The 22,089-nt window shown below is 26.6% G+C and overlaps 3 protein-coding genes and 1 long non-coding RNA gene across 4 annotated transcripts in view; 1 reads left to right on the forward strand and 3 right to left on the reverse strand.

Moving 5' to 3' along the window:
- Nucleotides 1-22,089, forward strand: part of LOC120358255 — an 84,364-nt gene that overhangs the window by 59,579 nt on the left and 2,696 nt on the right. The window lies entirely within an intron of this gene.
- Nucleotides 470-6,844, reverse strand: LOC105193949 (odorant receptor 43a). The gene is made up of 7 exons (XM_011158642.3): nucleotides 6,814-6,844; nucleotides 6,402-6,671; nucleotides 4,096-4,564; nucleotides 1,561-1,660; nucleotides 1,339-1,464; nucleotides 783-938; nucleotides 470-654 (listed from the first exon to the last, which is right to left on the reverse strand). The coding sequence occupies exons 1-7, from the start codon at nucleotides 6,842-6,844 to the stop codon at nucleotides 601-603; spliced, it is 1,206 nt and encodes a 401-aa protein (XP_011156944.2). The 3' UTR covers nucleotides 470-600.
- Nucleotides 9,035-14,524, reverse strand: LOC105193971 (odorant receptor 43a). The gene is made up of 7 exons (XM_011158663.3): nucleotides 13,866-14,524; nucleotides 12,241-12,510; nucleotides 11,429-11,897; nucleotides 10,742-10,841; nucleotides 10,532-10,657; nucleotides 9,468-9,623; nucleotides 9,035-9,337 (listed from the first exon to the last, which is right to left on the reverse strand). Exons 1-7 carry the CDS (start codon nucleotides 13,894-13,896, stop codon nucleotides 9,278-9,280), a joined length of 1,212 nt encoding a protein of 403 aa, XP_011156965.3. The 5' UTR covers nucleotides 13,897-14,524; the 3' UTR covers nucleotides 9,035-9,277.
- On the reverse strand, nucleotides 15,015-20,946 carry LOC105193947 (odorant receptor 43a). The gene is made up of 7 exons (XM_011158641.3): nucleotides 20,916-20,946; nucleotides 20,428-20,691; nucleotides 19,690-20,158; nucleotides 19,077-19,176; nucleotides 18,876-19,001; nucleotides 17,143-17,298; nucleotides 15,015-15,328 (listed from the first exon to the last, which is right to left on the reverse strand). Exons 1-7 carry the CDS (start codon nucleotides 20,944-20,946, stop codon nucleotides 15,275-15,277), a joined length of 1,200 nt encoding a protein of 399 aa, XP_011156943.3. The 3' UTR covers nucleotides 15,015-15,274.

The following is a 22,089-nucleotide window of genomic DNA, read 5'->3' on the forward strand; positions in this document are numbered from 1 at the left end:
GTTTTTTCCTTGGTGTCTTAAACAATATGAAATTGCAACTTTATTGCATGCAATAGCTTTCGATGATGCGGAAACATTTTTGCTACCAAATAACTAGTGTATTCTGTCATGTTTCCATACTTTGAGAATAGGAAAACCAGTCAATTTGAATCTTTCTTGAACATTGGAACAGGTAAAGATCTTATACTTGTATCAATACAAATGTATTTAATACATTGATCTGTGTTAAAATGTAATTAACACAAAATGTTTATATCACAGAACATAATTTTATTCATGTATTAAAAGAAACTTTAAGTTACATTTTTGTTTGTTTCTTGACATTTAAACCCAAGCATGTCATACACTATCAAAAAATTTCTTTGGGGAGCAATAAAAATGTAGTCACACACGTTAGAAAATATATTGATATATTAATTAAATATATTAATTTAATATATTAATTTAATATATTAATTTATATAATAAATAGCATATAATAATAAAAAGATTTATTTCAACTGTAACAATTGTCATTGCAATATATACAATGATCGCAATTATTTAATTGCGTATACATTTATTTCTCTATTGGTAAAAATTAATATATCACCTCGCTTTTCAACTACGTTTCGCCATTAAAAACGATATATATCCAGATGATGTTTTTAATACCTAAAAATAATTACATTTTTATTTACGGACATTATAAACCAATAAAAAAAAAACTTTTTGTGACAATGCTAACTTTCGTTCTCTGAAAAGAAGTAAAATTAAAACGTAAAGATTTTAAGTAATCTTACGCTGCAAAAAGTAGCCATTGTTAATGGAATAATTTTTCCTGCAGTAATGCAAAAAGGATGACGTGTTCGTATCATTAATAAAATAAGATTTCTCCCATTTTTTGATTCCAATTTGTACCATTCAAGATTGTATATTTCACGATACACTGCATTGCACTTAAAGAATACATATATAAAAACTTATTAACATATTATTTTATCTAATATTATTTTTAAAAATTGATTTTTAAAGATTAATTAAGATTAATTTATTTCTGATCAAAGAGAAAATTATAATCAACTTTTCTTTGTATGAATTGTCATTTTTGTTAATGTTGGATTTATTCTTAGAACTCTCAGTAAACATACACGAATGTATAATATAATAAATTCAATAATTTTTTTAATATTAAATTATATTAAAGGTTTTTCAAAAATGACATTATTCTATCAGAATTATGAAAACATTTAATTATTATTCCAAAATATACCAATAAATCAAATTATTTGCTATAAGATGAAAAAATTCAAATTTATAATTATTTATATACATTATAATTTAATTACTATCACTTACTTGTTCCGTTATAAGTTCCCCTGCACCACAGTACATAAAAGTATTCATCAATAAGGCAATAAGCATCATTATCGACAGGTAGATGTTTGACATAATAACTTTATTCATTTCTTTTTCAATTAGAAACTAAAACGCATAAATCAGAAAAAATACAAATGTTATGTATATTAAAATATTTCTGGACATTAAAATATTTTTTCAAAATACTTTACTGAATCTTACAACAGTAAATAGAAACCCAGTTAGGCAAAATACAATAACAAAGTGAAGTACCATTATTAACATCATTAAAGAATATGTATTTTCGATGTTATCGGTAAATCTATAAAAATATTTAATAATGTTATTCCCTTTTAAAACCAATATAATATGGAACATATCTAGTTTGTTTCTTGAGCAGTTACTGGACAGTTGTACCATGTCTGTTTACTGAGAAATAAAACTATTTGTTCCAATCAGTGTAACACTTTGCGTATGTTAACGCACACAAAAAATGGGCAAAATATGAACAAAAATCAGGAAAATACTCATTTGATTAATAAGTAAATCTGAGAGCCTGTCTATTAATAAATATTAATTGATAATTAGGAAAATGACTACGCATATTTTGTAAAAATACTCTTAGACATCTGTACTTATTAATAAACAATCTTGCTTATTAATTCTTGTTTATTAATAAATGGACTAATTTAATAGTCCATGTATTGTCCTGTTTTTGTCCAGTAAATGGATTCAGATTTTGCGCATCTTTTATGCTCAATTATAGGCCAAGCGTCATATTTTGACTGATGCTAATTGTAAGTGCAGGAAGGAAGGAGAAAAGTTCTGTACTATTTTATCAAATTTTTAATTATCAAGATATTAATCGCTGTATTGAAAATCGCTAACTTAGTCCGATTCACTACCAAGCGCATGGCAAAATAATTTTTTAATTTTTTTGTTTTCCTCATCTTTATACATTATTTTCTATACTTTATGAAGGATTTTTAAATCTGTAAATGCAATTAGAAGAAACGGCATGCACAAAAATTAATGTTTAGCCGTTAAAAAAGAACAGCTTTAGCATCCCCTTAAAGCGATGCTGGAGTAACGGTAAAACTCACTTGAATTGTTACTGCAGATCACTGCAGATTTTTCGTCAATGGAAAGTCGAGCGACTCGTGGTCTTCTTCTTAAAGGGGCCCTTGGAGAGACTCGTGGTCGCGCACGGGGCGAAGAGTAAGAGTAATGGGCTAGCGCTCTTTCTCAAACACATTCATCTGTCCTTGTTCTTCGACTTTAGCGCCATCTAATGCAATATCTCTCAACTACCATATTACCAAATTACTGCGCTGTTACTATTCAAATCACTTCTTCCGCACAACAATTTACACATGAAATTTCCGAAGTGGAAATTTTCTTATACTAAAGCTTTTAGGCTTCTGAAAGCACAGTATTGTTCCTTGTAATTTCCAAGGTGTTATATGCTTATTTTATACGTACAAAGTCTCAAATTTCTCTGCATAGCAAATGTTGACTAACGAAACTATATTTTTATAATAGTTTTTTTACATCAAATTGTGTTCACCACCCTTCGTTATTGTCTGTACTTACATTTTGTAAGAGGATTTTGTCATCCGTGTCTTCAATAAAAAGATTTATCAATCGACGTATACAGATGACTTCAGCATCGCTTTAAACGCCGGGACTGATGACGCCGCCAGATGGTCTTATCTCGACGTAGGCTTGGATTTGGCGGTAGACCGGACTAAGTCAGCGATTTTTAATAATTAATATTTTGTTAACTATTGAGAGTTTTGTAAAATGGTAATGAACTTTTCTATTCAGTTTGATCCACTTTATCAATCTATAAAAAATAATCCGGTATTTACCAGACACTCTGTATATATATATTGTATACGTATACATATATACAGAGTGTCGCAAATCAAACACATTATTACTTTTGAGGAGATAGACAGGATTGAGATCCTGTCCCAAACTACTTGCTTGGTTACTCGTGAGAATTTAGGAGAGATCAAAATAAACCAAAATGTCTTATACCGTTTTGTGATATTTTCAATAATTTTTAAGTTATTACTTATTAAAAGCGAACGAATGAAAGCACATGGAGAAAAAGCGCTTATCCGCCTGCGTCGTAACGGCCTCATGCTATCTTTCTTCTCTCTACACATTACTCACCCATCGCCAAATATTGTTTTCTCTCCGCGAACTCTTATTCGTATGACTTTAATATTTAATAACTCGAAAATTATTACGAATATCGCAAAATGGTATACATTTTGGTTTATCTTGATTTCTTCTAAATCCTTACAAATGTTTATGTGAGTAGTTTGGGACACTCTGTATACACTGGGTATTAATGTTTATTGCGTTTTTGAAATGTATACAGTTACAAAATTCTTGTAAAAAGTAATAAAAAACGTATTATTGTTACAATATGTTATTATTATAAATTGCATATGTATTAAGATATACGACTGTATTCATAGTTCTTCCTTGAGAAACGAGGATTCCTTGTTGTCTGTTTTTGTCTCACGTACTACGTTTTACCGTATTCAAAACAAAAACTGACAGAAAGAAAATTATTTTTTAAGGAGGGACTATGAATACGAGTATTAGTATTAGTATTTGTATCAAACTGTACATAAAAAATTTTAAATGTATATCTAAATTTAAAAAAAAATGAAAAAATTTTAACATGTACCGAAAAATTTCTTTTATTATATTTTCTACTGTTGTAAAATAAATTTATACCTGATCATACGTAAATGTGACGCAACGATGTTATTTAATATTTTGTTGAAATTCTTGCGTGATATCAAGTTAAATAATCGACATCTAAAGTTTTCTAACTGTCCACAAATGTGAAGAGCCATTAGTACTAAAAAAATATCTACAGACATATAAATAGTAGTTGAAACTAAGATTGCTATGGCATGAATGCAAAATGTCAATTCATACTGCGGACTCTTATTCGTATCATAGAAACGATATGCTGCCAATGGTAACAATTTGTGTTGATCCGTGAGATTTGTTTGTGATATTACTTGTATGCCAAAAAAGCAGGGTATGATCACTGTTAGACTTGCTGTTATCGCTACAACATATCCAATGATCATGATGAATCGTGCAGTTTGTGCCTGTTTTATCATCACGTCTCTCTCTGTATTCGATTTGAAAGCCGTCCAATCTTCCGCCATCATATTTATAATCGACAAGAGAACTTGGAAATATAAATAAAAGTTAATTGTTAATGTTCTAAAATTTTGAACCATTTATTGTCAGAGCCATGTATATTATACATGGTGTCAAAAAATAACCTTTCATGCTCTCGTGGGTTGATGGAGTAAGTCATACTGAGAAGAAAAGTCTGTTACCATTTTTCATTATTCGCAATAGTTACCGAAATAAAAATTAGTAAAATTCGACACACGTACGTGCGCGGTTTCGCGTGTGTGGCAACCGAGCGCCAGCGCGCAGGCCGATGGACAATGCTGCTTTTTTCTCCTTACCGCGCCGCCACCCGTGACTGCCTTTAGCTTTGCTAATTTTTATCTCGGTAACTATTGCGAATATTGGAAAATGGTAAAGGACTTTTCTTCTCAGTAAAACTTGCTCTATAAACCCACAAGAGCATGGAAGGTTATTTTCTGACACCTTGTATATGTATATTATATGTATGTCATACATGTATATTACATTATAATAGAGTAAGAAGCTCAAAGTTTGCCCTTGTGCCTAATTTTGCCCCTCAGTTGATCTCAGCTTTGCTGCAGTTTGCTACAGACTATGAGAACTTTTACTAAAGGCGACTTTTACTAAAACTTTACTAGACAGCTATCAACATTACTATGAGCATTCGTTCATTTTACTTTGAATTATACTGTTTTGTTTGTTTGCACATAGTGGAGTATATTTGCTAGTTTTCCAAGTCGAATTTTAGCGTCTAAAGTATATAATTTTAACACTTGCTTATGCGCCTAAATGTCATATACTGTTTCTATTTTCTGATTCTGAAGTGACGATTTTATTTTGCCATACATAGAGAGCTATTAAAACAGAAAATGACTTTCTTTCTAATTTTATCTTTCTACGTATCTTCAATTTTACTTTGCAGCGACATTAAAAACACATTCTTTCTTTTATGTCTGTGAAAATTGTAAAAATTATAGGTTACTTTTTGAATATATTAGATAAATACTGGAGTTTTTAATTGGTGTTGTGAGTCATAAAATTTGAATTTTTGTTCTCTAATTTTAAATACAAAAAATTTTGAAAAAATCATAAATCTACTTTTATAAGTTCAGATAATATTTATAAAAATATTAAATATAATTGTCTTGATCTCTGCAAAAAAAGTAAATGTCAGAAGTTAAAGTTAAAAATATATGCAAAAATTGCAAAAATATTTTTTGCATATGACTTTAATCTCTGACATTTACATTTTTTGTAGAGGTCGAGATGAATTATTTGTATATTTGGTATTTTTATAAATATTATCTGATTTGATAAAAGTTAACTTCCGATTTTTTCAAATTTTTTTATATTTAAAATTAGGGAGCGAAAATTGGAACACTTTTCGGAAAATGGAAAAACAATTATTTTCACATTTAATATTTTAGTGTGTAGACTTTTTTGAAATTTTAATTATATAGCTTTTGAACTACAATTTCAAGGTAAATACATGATTTTTTTACAAATTACTATAATATGTTTATTAGTTTTTAAGTATTAAAATCAAAAGCTAAAAAATCTTGTGAGGGAGGGGAAGAGTCAAAATTTGAGCCATTTACCCTTAATTTTTTATTGATATGTTATTTAAATATTTATGCAATTCTAAAATTAATAAGAATAAGTTCCCACCTTACAATTAATTCCGACACATGTTGTTATATACATATATACAAATAAATAATTGCTAGTTTTCTTATAATTTAATATATTTAATAATGGATAAAATATCTCGAAATAATTGAATGAAGTAAAAGAATATAATTTTCTTACTTGTATTATTATATATAAAACATTTAGCTTTAATTAATAAATAATTCTAAATATACCTCTTTGTTTCCATAGCATAATAACGTATTTCATTGATGATATTAGCATAGGTAATGCAATACGTAAATTGTTTACTACCATTACCATGTTGCCCCAAACTTGCATAACCGCATGTATCATTGGTACATTGGTAACAGATATTAAGAGAATTAAAATAATGCCTACACGTAGTTTCGGCCATAAATTATTTGTATCGGATTTGTCATTTTTAGGCCATAAGCCCATTATTTCCAAACCTAAGCGATGTATTTCAACTGCCCACACGAAATCTGACAATTTTTTTATACAAACAAAGCGATGATATAATAACAGTAGATTTATTCAAAAAAATTATAGTTAAATTTATTTGTTTGACATGTAGATCATGCGTAATAAGAGAAAAAAATATGATATAGTATTATAGTATATTACCTCTGTAGCCTGAAGGTTCTATAATGTCCATGTTCAATACTATTGTGAACAGTTCTCACGCTCTTTCTGTTATAATGTGAAGCGATATTCACCCTCCGTCGAAAACATCGTCATTCGCGTCAAACGCGGCATTAAATATTGAAAACGCTATCCCCCATTGATTACAGTCGTTGATATCGTAAAGAAAACTTCACAAGCATACACCTACACAGTCATAACAACCGTTTATATCTAGTATAAGAAGACAAGAGATAAAAGTATAGCATCTCAATACATCATAAGTTTGTTGAACAAGTTTTTTTTTATACCTTTTATAGTTCTATTACACCAGCATTTTTTTTAAATGATAGACATTGTAACTGCTATTTTAATGAAATTCTGTATATCAAGCGTGAAAACTCAGAAATGTTATGGTCAAAAAAGAAGATAATACAACATTGTTGTACGAAACTTTCATAAGTCTCATTTGAAGCATAACCATCGTTGTGACAAAAATGAGTGAATACAGTATTATACCTATCATGCATACCGCAATATGTACGAGAGTTGCCCAAAAAATAATGCCCCACATTTTTGCATCAACATAGATGCATTTAATTTACCATTCGGTCAATTCGATAAATCACATTTAATTAAAATGTAATAAAAAGTTATTATTAAATATAATTTTAGTCAGAAATATTAGAGGAAGTGAGGTTTAAATTGATGATTTAACTTTTTTAAACATTATGTACATAAGTTTATTCTCTATCGAATTATTCTTATGAAAACAGTAAAAATATTGTTACATTAAAATACTTAATAATATAATTATAAAATATAACTTACGGTTTACGTAAACACAAATATTAAATGAAAATTTTCTTTCTGTCGCAACTACCTGTTTTATACTAATTATTACTTACAATTAGCTGCAAACATATCCATTTCTTTAGCGAATGATAAATAATAAATAATAATGTATCGATATAATCTTTAACCATATTTTGTCAATATAACCAGACGGCGATTTTTAATATCGAAAAATAATTATTTTTATTTACAGACATGGTAACGTCAAGAGATAATTTTTATAAAAATGATGTTGCCTCGTAGATATGATGTATGTCTTAAAGAATAATTTCACGGATTAATTTAATATTTATACATACAATATTTATACATAGGCCATATGATCAAAATACTAACTAGTTACGATATATATTTATTTTAATCTGCATTTTTAAATATTTTTCAAAACTCAACTATAAAAATGTAATATTATTTAATACAAGATATCTATAAATGATGTTAGGATCATTTATTTACATTTTATATAATGATATTATTAATAATTAATATTTTAAAACTTAACGATTTTATTCATTAAACTTCGTTCATCAGTACATTCTGGACTCAAAATTATGTCATATATATTATATTGAATACTATGAATAAAAATGTAGCAACACTGTATTGAACCAAGGAAAAACAAGAGTAGTAATGTGGCCCATAAAAAAATTAATTAAATTGATTTTAATATAAAAAAATAATATTTTGTTTTAATATTATATATTTATTCAAAATGAAAAGAAAATATTACAGAATATGTGTAAGTGAATGTACGTACACGTAAACCTTTGGTATATAGACTGTTGTACTGAAAATTTATAGTAATGTAAATTATACATTACTAAAAACGGCAATTAATTGATCAATTGATTCAGTCGAATAATTACTTTGATTAAAAACTTTGAAAAAGAGATTAATAATTAGTCTTATTGAGACATCAATACGCAAGAGTTTACATTAGTAAGATCCCATATTATTGTTTAACTTTGTATAAGTCGAAATGTGTACAGCCGAATAAAAAATTAAATAATAAGAAACAATCGAATGTATATAGCTTCATGATATTATTTGCATAATAATTCACAAATTTAAAAAGAATGAGGAAATATGTAATTAATAGGACGTTCATTTACGATCCCTTGTCATGCGCAGATTTGTTGTCTTCAAATTGTGTGTGTTTAGAGTTTAGACGATTGTCAATTTTCGTCTGCCGCGCGAATGCTGAATGTATACACGTCCTCGCGCATGCATACAACTCGTTCGCAACGATTCTCAGCCAGTCAATTTCAGGCTTTCGTCAACTTGGAACATAAAATTCTCGTAGTTGTATTAGTATAAATATATTTATCTTATCACTTTGATCTATATTAAAACATAATTAACGCAAAAATGTTATCACTGAATATAATTTTATTTAAGCACTAAAAGGAGTTTGAAATTACAGTATAATTTTTTTCTTGACACTTAAACACAAATTAACAAATTAAACTCTATCAAAATATTTCTGTGAAAAGCAAAAAATATCATCACATTACAAAATGCTGAATATAATTTACAATAAATGTAAACGTAATTAAAGAAAATTTTATTTTTATTCCAACAATTGTTAATGTTGTGTGTTCGTAATATCGTATCACTCTTTTGCATGTTTTGTTAGTAAAAACGATATATATCCAGTTGACGTTTTTAATACCTGAAAATAATTATATTTTTACTTACAGACATTAGAAACTAATAAAAAAATGTTTTTTTTTTTAAGAATGATAACTTCCATTTTCTACAAAGAAGAAAAATTAAAATATAATAATTTTAAATAATCTTACACTACAAAAAGTAGCCATTGTTAATGGAATAATTTTTCCTGCAGTAATGCGGAAAGGATGGCGTACTCGTATCATTAATAAAATGAGATTTCTCGCATTTTTTGATTCCCATTTGTACCATTCAAGATCGCATATTGCACGATATACTGCATTGCACTTAACGAATACACATACAAAAAACGTATTAACAAGCATTTTATCGAAAACCATTTTCAGAAATTATTTCATAAAGATTAATTAACATTTAATTTATTTCTGGTCATAGAAAAAATGATAACAAATATTTATTTGTATGAATTTGCACGTTTGTTAATATCGATTGTAATAGTCTTTTTTTAAACATACACAAAAATACTATATAATAAATTTTAAATAGTTTTTTTTAGTAATATAATATTTAATTAAAAATCACAATATGATTATAGACTGCACAATCATCGAGTTTTTGAGCAGTGAAGCTCACGTAGAAAAGAACACACCGTTTTTGTTGTAGAGCTCTATATTATAAGAGTAGCACAATCTTTTTATCTAAGCGATGCGGACTTCAATCGCCATTAAGGGCCTGATAAATCTTTTGTCCAATAAGCGTACAGTGATTCTAGTTTCCATATTTTTCAACCATGGAAAAATTATCAGCATTAAGTCCAAAATGGCGGTTGTTTGCGCTCTTATAATATAGAGCTTTATTTTTGTTAAAGTGCGTTCTCTTTCATTTGCGCATACATACAAAGCGTAACGCTGCACTTATTTATTTTACTTACTCGTTCTTCTTTCAACTCCCTTACACACATAGCAAACTTTGCACGTATGCGCGGAGAGAAAAAAAATGCACTTCAACAAAAAAATGTGTCCTTTTCTATCTGAGCATTAACTTCACTCTTTGGCGCAGTCTAGGTATCTTATGTTTCTATCTATGAATTTGACTTATTAATTAAGAATTATTAATACATTTATTAGTCTTTAAAAATATACTAGATTAAAACAATTATTTGCTATAAGACGAAAAAAGATCTAAATTTATAATTATTTATACACATAATTATAACTTAATTGCTGTTACTTACTTTCTCCGATATAAGTTCTCCTGCACCACAGTACAGAAAAGTAGTCATCAATAAGATAGTAATAGCCATTATAGATAAGTAGATTTTTGACATAACAGCTTCATCCATTTTTCTGTCAATAAGAAACTAAAACGTATAAATTATAAAAACGTAAAAAAGTTAGTGGATATGCATTAAAATATTTTCTCACAATACTTTATTAAATCTTACAGTAGTAAACAGAAACCCGGATAGGCAAAATACAATAACAAAGTGAAGCATCATTATTAACATCATGATAGAATAGGTACTCTCGATGTTGTCGGTAAATCTAAAAATGAAAATATTTAAAAAGGTTATCATTTTAAAGCCGATATAACGGTATAATACCCTGGTAGAAATTTTATATTTTGAGCATTTTACCTACTGGAAAGTTATATTATTTCTGTTTTGTAACTGATTGTGAGTAATGAATTACTTAGGACCCAATGAAGATGTAACAAAAACTGCGCAAAAGAAGTACAAAATCAAAACCAATTTACTGAATAAATATGGGATAATAAGTAAGTGTTTAATTAATTAATAAGAAAGCTTGAAAATCTATTAATACTAAACAAAGATTATGTAAATAATGCTTACACATTTTTTCGAGGAAAACTGCTTCAACCATTGAATAAAATTATGTGAAGTACTTATCCATTTCCTACAAGATACTGTTACAACTAATGTAAATTCAGTTGTACTAAACTATAACTGAATATTTAGGAAAACTACATATATTTCTACCAGAGTACATCTATACTGAAAAAAGTTCAGAGTGTAGAGAAATATAAATTTAATTGTTGTTCAAAAGTTGCTTGAACTGTAATCAATTCAAAATGAATAAAATTGAGTCAAATAAATAACTTATTGTAGTACCTGCTCATACGCAAATATGACGTTACGATGTTATTTAAAATTATGTTGAAACTCTTGCATGATTTCAAATTAACTAATCGGCATCTAAAGTTTTCTAACTGGCCACAAATGTGAAGAACTAGTACTATTAAAAAAATATCTGCAAACATATAAATAGTATTTGTAAAAATGAGAGATATAGTATGAATGCAAAATGTCAATTCATACTGCGGACTCCTATCGGTATCATAGAAGTGATATGCCGCCAATGGTAACGATTTGTGTCGATCCGTAAGATTCCTTTCTGATATCATTTGTATACCAAAAATGGAAGGAATGATCATTATAGAAACTGCTAATATCGCGCTAATGTATCCAATGATCATGATTAATCGACCAGTTTGTGCTTGCTTTATCATTACGGATCTTTCTGTATTCAGCTTCAATGCCATCCAATCTTCCGCCATCATATTTATAATCGACAAGAGAACTTGGAAATATAATAAAGTTTTATTGTTAATGTTCTAGAATTTTGAACCTCTTATTATCGTGTATTATATCAATACGTATGTATGTTATTTAAATATTTATTAAATTCTCGAATTAAAGAGAAAATTATATCTTAATTAATTCTGACACGTATTTTTATACTTAAATAAATAATTTCTATTTTCTGATTTTATAATTTAATTTTTCATAATAATAAATCAAATATCACAAGATAATTGAATGAAATAAAGGAATATGTAATAATTCCGTTACTCGTGCAGTACTATATAATATAAAACAGTTTGCTTTAATTAATAAATAATTGTAAATTATTCTAGATATACCTTTTCGTTTCCATAGCATAATAACATATTTTGCTAATGCTATTAGCAAAGGTAAGGCAATACGTAAATTGTTTACTACCAGTACCATATCGCCCCAAACTTGTAAAATCGCATGTATCATTGGAATATTGACAACAAATATTAATAAAATTAAAATAATGCCTACATGAAGTTTCGACCATAAATTATTCGTATCGAATTTGTTGTTTTTAGGCCATAAGCCCATTAATTTCAAACCTAAGCGATGTATTTCAACTGCCCACACAAAATCTGACAATTTTTTTTATTAAAAAAAAGCATTAATGTGATAAAGATAAATTTACATAACAAAAGTATGGTAGAAGTACCAGTTTTAGCCACTGCAACGGTATGGTCATCACAAACACTTTTGAAGACTTTTTATGACCACTCATAATCAGTAAAAATACAAAATGTTGTTTTTTTGAAACTTGTCTATTTCAACAATATTTAAAATTAAAATATTGTGCATTTTATATCTGTTTAAAAACATTCGAAGATAGAAGTATTAAAAATTATTCGTATTAATAACGATATATGGACAAAACTGGTACATTAAATTATTTCTTACTTAAATTATTACTTCAATTTTGGCTATTAAAACTGATTACTGCTTACTGTTAAATAACTTTGTAATTATTTGTGATAATTACAATTTGTTTATTCTAATACACCAATAGTAATATACCAAATTTAGTAAAAATTAATTAAAACAATAAACTCTTTAATTAATCATACATTACATTCTATATTACAATATCATTTTCTTCCATGCTGCACATAAAAAATATATGTGTAAAGAATAAGCAAGTATATGAAACAAATTTAAATTCAGTAAATTATTTTTAATAAATTCTAATTTATAATACCTCCAAAATAAATAATTTTCCAATTAAAAGTTTTTCCAAATAAAACGTCTCTCTGTTCAATAATAATATAAATTTACTGTATAATTCAGACGAACTTAAACTATGAGAAATTATCCTGTCAATAACTTTAATTAAATTAGCTATTATTGCACATATTATATTAATTATGTGAACTGAAGAATAAGACTGTAATTTTTTTATATTAATTTGAAATTAACATAATTCTTTTGTCATTATTTTCCTGTAATCTCTAAATTAAAAATTAAGTAATTAAACTTAATATTTATAGATACAAGAAGTCTCCGAGAAGTAATAAAAAATTATAAGAAAAATGTCGAAGTCCAGAATGAGTAAGATGATTGTGAAAGACAAATCGATATAAAAGACTTTTGAATAATTATTTTTGTCTTTACAATATTTTCAATTATCGTTAAAAAATCGATAAATATATTTTTATATAGATGCAATATCTGTTGGTATATCTGTTAAAAAATTATTATTAATATTAATATTTATTATACATTTTACCTATAGTTTTGTTGTAGAGCTCTATATTAAAAGAGTAGCACAATCTTATATCCGAACGCGCTAAGAACTTATATCCGAAATGCTGATTTGAGTACATGTTCACAGATCAAACAAGAGGCCAAAACCGGTATTTCTACCCTAATTTACTTATTCAACATGTAAATAATGCATAATAAAAAAATAATATGATACATTATTATAGTGAATTACCTTTATAACGTAAAGATTCCACTATATCCATATCCAAAATAAAAATAAAGAGTTATCTTGCTTTCCCTGTCTAAATGTGAAGCAATATTCACCCTCAATTGGAAACTCAACAACCGCGTTGAACGCGACATTAAATATTGAAAACTCTATCTCCAATTGATTACAGTTGTTGGCATCGTAAGAAGGAACTTTACAAGCATATAAACTTTACAGTCGTAAAAACGTTTATATCTAGTCTAACAAGACAAGAGAAAAATATTGAGAGTCGTAGTACATTATAAGTTTGATAAAAAAAGTTTTTTACGTACCTTCTATAGTTCTATTATGTCCGTATTTTTGTCGGAATGGTGAACGATGTAATTGCATTTTTAATGGAATTCTGCGTATCAAGAAGACGATCACGAAAACACAAAACTGATATAGTCAAAAGGAAAGATAATATGACATTGTGGTACAAATTTTCAAAAGCCTCACTTGAAACACAACTATCGTTGTTGCAAACATGAGTGAGTGCATTATAATCTCTATCAAACATACCGCAATATACAGTGGCGTACAAAAGTTTCCGGCTAGTGACATTTTACTCTAATTTATTAAAAAATAGCTTAATAAAATTTTCATAATTATCAGGTATGAGAGATAAGATATAGATAACGAACAATATAGTAAAACAATAATAATTATATTTCACTTATTTATCAAAGAAATCAATTGCTGTGAAAATTTTGTTGAACTCTTGAAAACTGTCACAAAAATAAAATTACATTTCAAATTTTTGAAAACATCAATAATTTATTAAAGAAATTACACGAAAAATACTTATTTCTTCTATAAGTAATTTTATTTTTGTGGCAGTTTTCAAGAGTCCAACAAAATTTTCACAGCGAAATAATCAATGTGTCTCACATAATTGTGTTCTTCGATGAAACAATCGGCCAATCCAAATTTTTTCTCAAAATTAGATCAAGGGATAAAACTATATTGTTATATGCATTTAACTTACCATGTTAATTCGATAAAACACAATTGGTTAAAGATTAATCATTAAATTGTTAAAAGTTATTAAATATAATTTTGTTTGGAAATATTTAAATATTATTTTATTTAGAAATATTAGATGGGATTTTATAAATTAATAATTTGTCTTTGTTCAAACGTTATGTACAAACAGTCTATTCTCTATTGAACTACTCTTATGAAGACAGTGAAAATATTGCTACATTAAAATACTTAATAATATAGTTACATATTTAATGTAACTTACAGTCTACCGTAAACACAAATACCACATACAAATTTTTCTTCTATCATAGCAACTACCTGTTCGATACTTGTAATTATTTAGCTGCAAACATATCCATTTCCTTCGTAAATGGTAAATAATAAATAGTAATATATTATTGTAATCTTTAACTATGTTTTGTCAATAAAAATGATATATAGCCAGACGACGTTTTTATTATCTAAAAATAATTATTTTACTTTAAGATAATAGGGTAAAATCAAGAAATAATTTTGAAGAATAATAAGAATAACGGTTATATGACGTGCCTTAAGGAATAATTTTATGCATTACATTGGTATACATATACTTATATACAGATATCCATATATGTATACACATATGTATATCGGAGTGATTAGAATACTGATTGACTACGATTTGCTTTTATAAATATTTTTTTAAAACTTAATTATGTAAATGTAATATTTATATCATGTACTGAAAAAAATAGTTTGGTAATAATCAAATCTAAATGATGGTTATTAAATTTTAGTGAAACAATTTCAATTAAATATTTGGATAATATAACGAAATATTCAGTACTATTTAGTAACCGTTTGATTATTCATTGGTTAGTATTTTTATGTTTTATTACTACACGGGAAAAAAGTTTATATGTAATTATATAATTTGGCCATTTATATATAATTATATATAATTATACATAATTATATATAATTATATATGATTATATATAAACGTTTTTCCCTGAATATTAATAATATAATTATTAAAAATTACTAAATCTTGCTCAATATTTGGTTATATTAATGAAATCAATGATTTAATTAAAATTATTTCATCAAAGCTTGAATATTATTACTTAATTTCTTTTTTCAGTGTGTATATTGTGTAATCTTGGTTATTCATAATAAGATATAATCCAAAAATTGTTCTAATACATTTTTACATCCAATGAAGTGCACACTAAATCACTTTCATTGCCAATCTTAATTTAATAGAAAACGTGAAGTGGTGAGTGAGAACTTTATTCTTGCAAAATATATAAAATATTGTTTTGTTTTTGTAAAGTAATTTTTACTTTGATAGAAATTATGAAATGGTAAATATTAGTGTCTATTATTTATGAACTATAAAGGTAGTACCATATACATTTTATTTTTTAAGAAATGTACTAAACAGTATAGTAAAAATTATTCTACACAATTTTTTGTACATGAAAACCAATAAATGATAGATATATTAATCAATCTTTATAATAATTTTTTGAAAACTGACATTATCACAGTTTAAAGTAAAGACAATGTCAATTAATATTTTGAGCTGTGCGACATATATTGTAACGATTCTTAATGTATATCCATTAAGGGGATCCTGAAGTCTGTTCTATTTAACCGATTAAACGCAATAAATTTTGTGACAACATTTTGTATGTATTACATGCACAGATTTGAAAATTCTATTAATATAGATGGCTTGAAAAGTACTATATAACAGTGATAAAAAAATGTTTTTTTTTATCACTATTATAACATTACTCTTCAAGCCATTCAACTTTCATTTAAAATTTTTTTTTCTATTTCTTATAATTTCTATGACTTCGAAAAAAATCTGATTTTTTTCAGAAGAATATTTCACTCTCTAAAAGAAAACGGATACGTATAAAAAAATACGTGTTTCTTACTTTGATCCGTACAACATATTAAATGCATTAAAATCGGAGGGAAGCACTTCCGTATCTTGCCGTATTAGACACTCCAATACGAAAAGTTTATACGAAAATTTATTTGTTTGCGTGCGACATTGATGTAGTAGTATGTAATGACATATTGCTATTTCATAAACTGTACGTATATATTATAAATCGTATGGGTTAAGTCGTTGTTCAGTCAATAAAACTTATGACTTCAGTATTCTCTTAAGGTAAATATTTATTGATTATACTGCTTTTTGATTTTATTAATAAAAATAGATTCCATATTCTCTATAAAGAAGCAAAATTAAAACTTAAAAGATTTAAAACAATCTTACGCTGCAAAATGTAGCCATTGTTAACGGAATAATCTTTCCCGCAGTGATTTGTAAAGGATGGTTAAGTCGTATCATTAGTAAAATAATATTTCTTGCCTTTCTTGCTTTTAATTTGTACCACTCAAGATCACATGTAGCACGATATACTCCATCGCACTAAAGAATTATATATGCCATATATTAATGTTTATATTATTTGAACATATAATTTTCATTAAAAAACATTAATGAGATTTATAGATTTTTTATCTTTAGATAAAAATTTAAAATCAGTAAACTTATTTAACGAATTCATATTTTATTTAAAATTCTTATATATGAATTGTTATATAAATTGTTTTGCATTAAACATACACAAATATCTAACAAAATAAATTTTTAATATTTTTTATTGATGTAAATTTGTCAAATAACAAATAACAAAATAATTATTTGATAAACAAAGGGAACCACGCGAAGTGCCAAGTTCTAATTTTAATAAAACTTTGTATACATGTTGCGTAAATAGATGAATTTAGAAAATATATTTAGGAAATATTAGTTATGGCTCAGAAACATTTAAGAAGTTAATAAATCACTCCTTACATGTACAGTGTTCTTTAGTCCTTTTTTTGCTATACCTTCACAATTATTCAAGGTATAAAAAATGTTTTATACAAAAGTTTAATAGTTCGAGAGATGATGATTTTTTGATCTTTGTTTCTGCTTGAAATTATCATTATTTCGTCATTTAGGTGAAGGTAAAAGAGAAAAAAACACAAGTATGGCCGACCTCCTGCGGTTTTACAATTGATGATGCGTGATTAAAATTGTAAGAAATTTATGCTTTTTTCCTAATGTGTTATTGCTTAATATGTTCTTTTAGTGATTATTTACGTCAAAATGACTGATCGAAAAGTAAATGCCATATTATTTCCGTGGGCCGAGAATAGCTAAGCAAAAGTAGTACATTTTTATTAACAAAAAAAGAGTGATTTGTTACTTAACAATTTTTATACTTTTTTCACTATGATACATGCTGTTTGGGCGAACTAGGCTTGCGTTAATCATATCTATTTTTTAATTAAATAGTCATGATTTGTTACTACCTGAAAAACAAAATCTCATAAGGTAACAAATCATAACTTTTCAATTAAAAATTTGACATGTTAACGCGAGCATGACGAATCTTTAGGCCAGCTTAAACGTTATGGCATGAATATTTTCGTAGTGAAAATAAGTAGTGTGTAAAAAAATCCATAACAAATCACTCTTTTTTTACTAAAAAGTTTACCACTTTGACTTAGCGGCTTCTTCGGCCTACGTAAACAATATGACACTTACTTTCCAAATGGTTTTGTTTATGTAAATAATTATTAAAAACAAATGTTAAGTGGTAAGATATTAGAAAAAAAGCGAAAAATTTTTTACAACTTTAATCATAAATTAATTATAAAATCGCAGGAGGTCTGCCATACTTTTACGTTTCCTTCACATTTACCACCTAAATTACAAATTAATAAAAGTTTTAATTAAATCAACACAAAAAAAGTATTTTCATCTCACGTACTATGATAATAAAATTATTCATATTTATCTACATTAATAATATAACATTTTCAAAAAAAATTTTTTTTTAATGTTTTAAGACGAAGTACCTAATAATTATTAAAAATGTATTAACTTATAGAAATTGTACAAAACATATTAAATATATACCATACATGCTGAACATACGTTACTATATAACTTACTTCCTCCATTATAAGTTCTCCTGCAAAACAATAGATGAAAGTATTGGCCAATAACATAATAAGAAGGATTATTGAGTAATATACTTGAGCAAGAATAGTTTTATTCATTTTTCTATTAGTAAGTAACTGGAACATATTAATTATGAGAAAATTAACAAATACGTATACATTAAAATATTTTCACAAATTTGTTTTACTTACAAGGGTAAACAAGAAGCCGCTTAGGCAAAATACGATACCGAAATGGAGTACCATTATTAACATCATTGCACAATACATATTTTCAATATTGTCGGCAAATCTAGGAATAAAAATATTTAAAAAATTATTACATTACACAAAGAAAATTATACATATCTACAGAATTGCATATATGTAATATATAAATTAAACATAAAATGTAATATAATTTCTTTACTTTTATAGCTACACATTTGAAATAATAATACACAAACATTAATAATAACTACATGATATAAGGGATAACACCTCATACAGGTAAATAAAGCATGAATAAAGTGTTAAATTTAGTAGAGAGAAAAATCTCTATCTCTATCTCTTTGCAATTTTCAGAATAATTATAAGAGTTGTTTTAATAATAATAAGAGTTTATTTATTAAAAATTTATGAATAGTCGTACACACATTTGTGAAATATCTTATTTAATTACATATGTATTATAAATAAATGTTTGTGCTAAATTATATATAAAAAAATTAATATTTCAAATTTAGATGTTCGTCTAAAAATGAAATGGATATTATCACTGTCAAATTTGTTCGTAAAATTTTATTGTTGCAATAAAAACTCACACCTGATAAGACGTAAGTGGGATGATACGACGTCATTTAAAGCTTTACTGAAATTTGTACACGAAACCAAATTAACTAATCGACATTTAAAGTTCTCTAACTGGCCACAGATGTGAAGAGTTACTAGTAATAAAAAAATATCTACAGACATGTAAATAATAGTTGCGAAAAAGATCGTTATTGAATGAAGAAAATATGTCAATTCAAACTGCGGACTCTTATTGGTATCGTAGAAATGATATGCTTCCAGCGGTAATGGCTTCTGATTCTCTGTCAAATTCGATATGTGTATTACTTGTATGCCAAAAGAAGGAAAAATGATTACGGTGGACATCGCGATTATAGAGAAAATATATCCAATGATTACAACCAATCGAGCAGTTCGTGCTCGTTTTATCATCACACTTCTTTCTTTATTCGACTTAAATGCCATCCAATCTTCTGCCATCATATCCACAATCGACAAAAAAACTTGGAAACATAAATAAAGCTATATTAAAATGCCTAAATATTCAATTATTTATAAGTATATTATATTTATATTATAATTATATTATATTTATATTATAATAAAACACTTTTCTTATTTTTTATAATGTAAATGTGATATATTGTTATATGTAAACTATTAACGGGTAAATTATCATTAAAATTTTGAGGTACAATACATATCTGTTTTAAAATATTATTTAAAAAGGAATGTAATGCTAACATATTATTTTTAATAATTGTAAACATACCTTTTCGTTTTGTTCGCATGATAATGTATTTTACTGGTACTGTTAACAGAGGTAATGTAATATGTAAAATATCTATTACAAGTACCATATCGCTCCAAGCATGCATAATTGCAAATATCATTGGAACATTAGAAACAAATATTAATAATATTAAAATGATGCCCGCATGAAGTCTCGACCACAAACTTTTCATCCTGTCATTTTTAGGCCACAAGCCTATAATTTCCAAACCTAATCGATGCATTTCAACCGCCCATACGAAATCTAATTATTTATATATTGTTATATAACATAAAAAAAATTTGAATGGAATAATTATAAATTTGTATATAAACTTAAAAAATTATTCATTATAAATCAATATGATAATTGGTATGAATGGATTTAATTAGAACAAAATTATACAAATTATTAAATTACATATAATTATTAGAACATTGATAACAAATTAATCAAATATGATACGAAATATGCCACGAAATTGTTACCTTTATATCCCGAAGATTCTTTAATGTCCATGTTTAGAAGTTTACTAATGTAGAAAAGAATATCCTGCTTTTATCATGTACTGTAACACAACATTCACGCATTCTCTACATGGAAGAACAGAATGTCATCAACCTTGTCAAACGCATTAAATATTAAAAATGCTATCTCCAGTTGATTACCTCTGTTGGTATCGTAAGAAAAAGTTTACAGGCGTATAGAAAGTTATAAAACTTATATCCAATCTAATGAAACGAATATTTTGTCTACTAAGACGAAAAATGGAAAATATTGTACCGCAGTGTATCTCAAGAGTTTGACGAATATTGGTTTGAATTTTTTTTTTATTACTTTATTATTTATGCGATTACTTCGAAATGTGAAACAGTATAATAGCATTTTTTACGAGGTTCTATACATGTGCATAATAGTTCAGAAATATTATAGCCACATTATAAGATAATACGATAGTACGTATCTTTTGAATGTCTCTCCAAAAGCCACATCTATCACCATGCATAAATGTGATATTATATTACTATTATCTTTATAAGAGAGAAACCGTAAGACATATTTCGTAATTATTTTTCATGGATTACTTTTAGTAGAATTTTGACATCCTGGAGAGTATAAACCTGGCAATTTAAGACAGCTTTCAAAAGTGTGGCATCATTCTCATAATATTATAGAGTGATGAATGTGTTTTATTATACGCCCAACTTTTTTCAAATTAAATTAATGGCAAAATACATAAATAATTGTAAATGCATGTATCTTACCTTGTTTCTGTATCCTATATTGTTTTGAAAAAATGTATAAAATAGTCAAATATAATTATCTATTCTTCATAAAACTGTTTTTGCAATAAAAAGTAATAATACTATTATACATATATGTAATTAAGGTTGGCAAAAATTATTCGTATGTTTTAAAATCATGTTTTAAACACGTTGTAAATAATATAATACGAGGTGTAACAGAAAAGTAATGAGACCGATTTTTTTTGCAACAATTCTACTTTATTTTTATACATCAATGTTATCTCTCTTAAAGTAGTTTCTTTACATACAGGCAGCTATACATCGGCGGAGGCGTTGTTTCCAGTCTTCGTAGTTCTGCTGGAAAGCCTCAACTGGAATCATTTTCAACTCTTTGGTTACGCTACTATGAATGTTA

Source organism: Solenopsis invicta, chromosome 7 (assembly GCF_016802725.1).
Source record: "Solenopsis invicta isolate M01_SB chromosome 7, UNIL_Sinv_3.0, whole genome shotgun sequence".
In the NCBI taxonomy this organism is placed as follows: domain Eukaryota; kingdom Metazoa; phylum Arthropoda; class Insecta; order Hymenoptera; family Formicidae; genus Solenopsis; species Solenopsis invicta.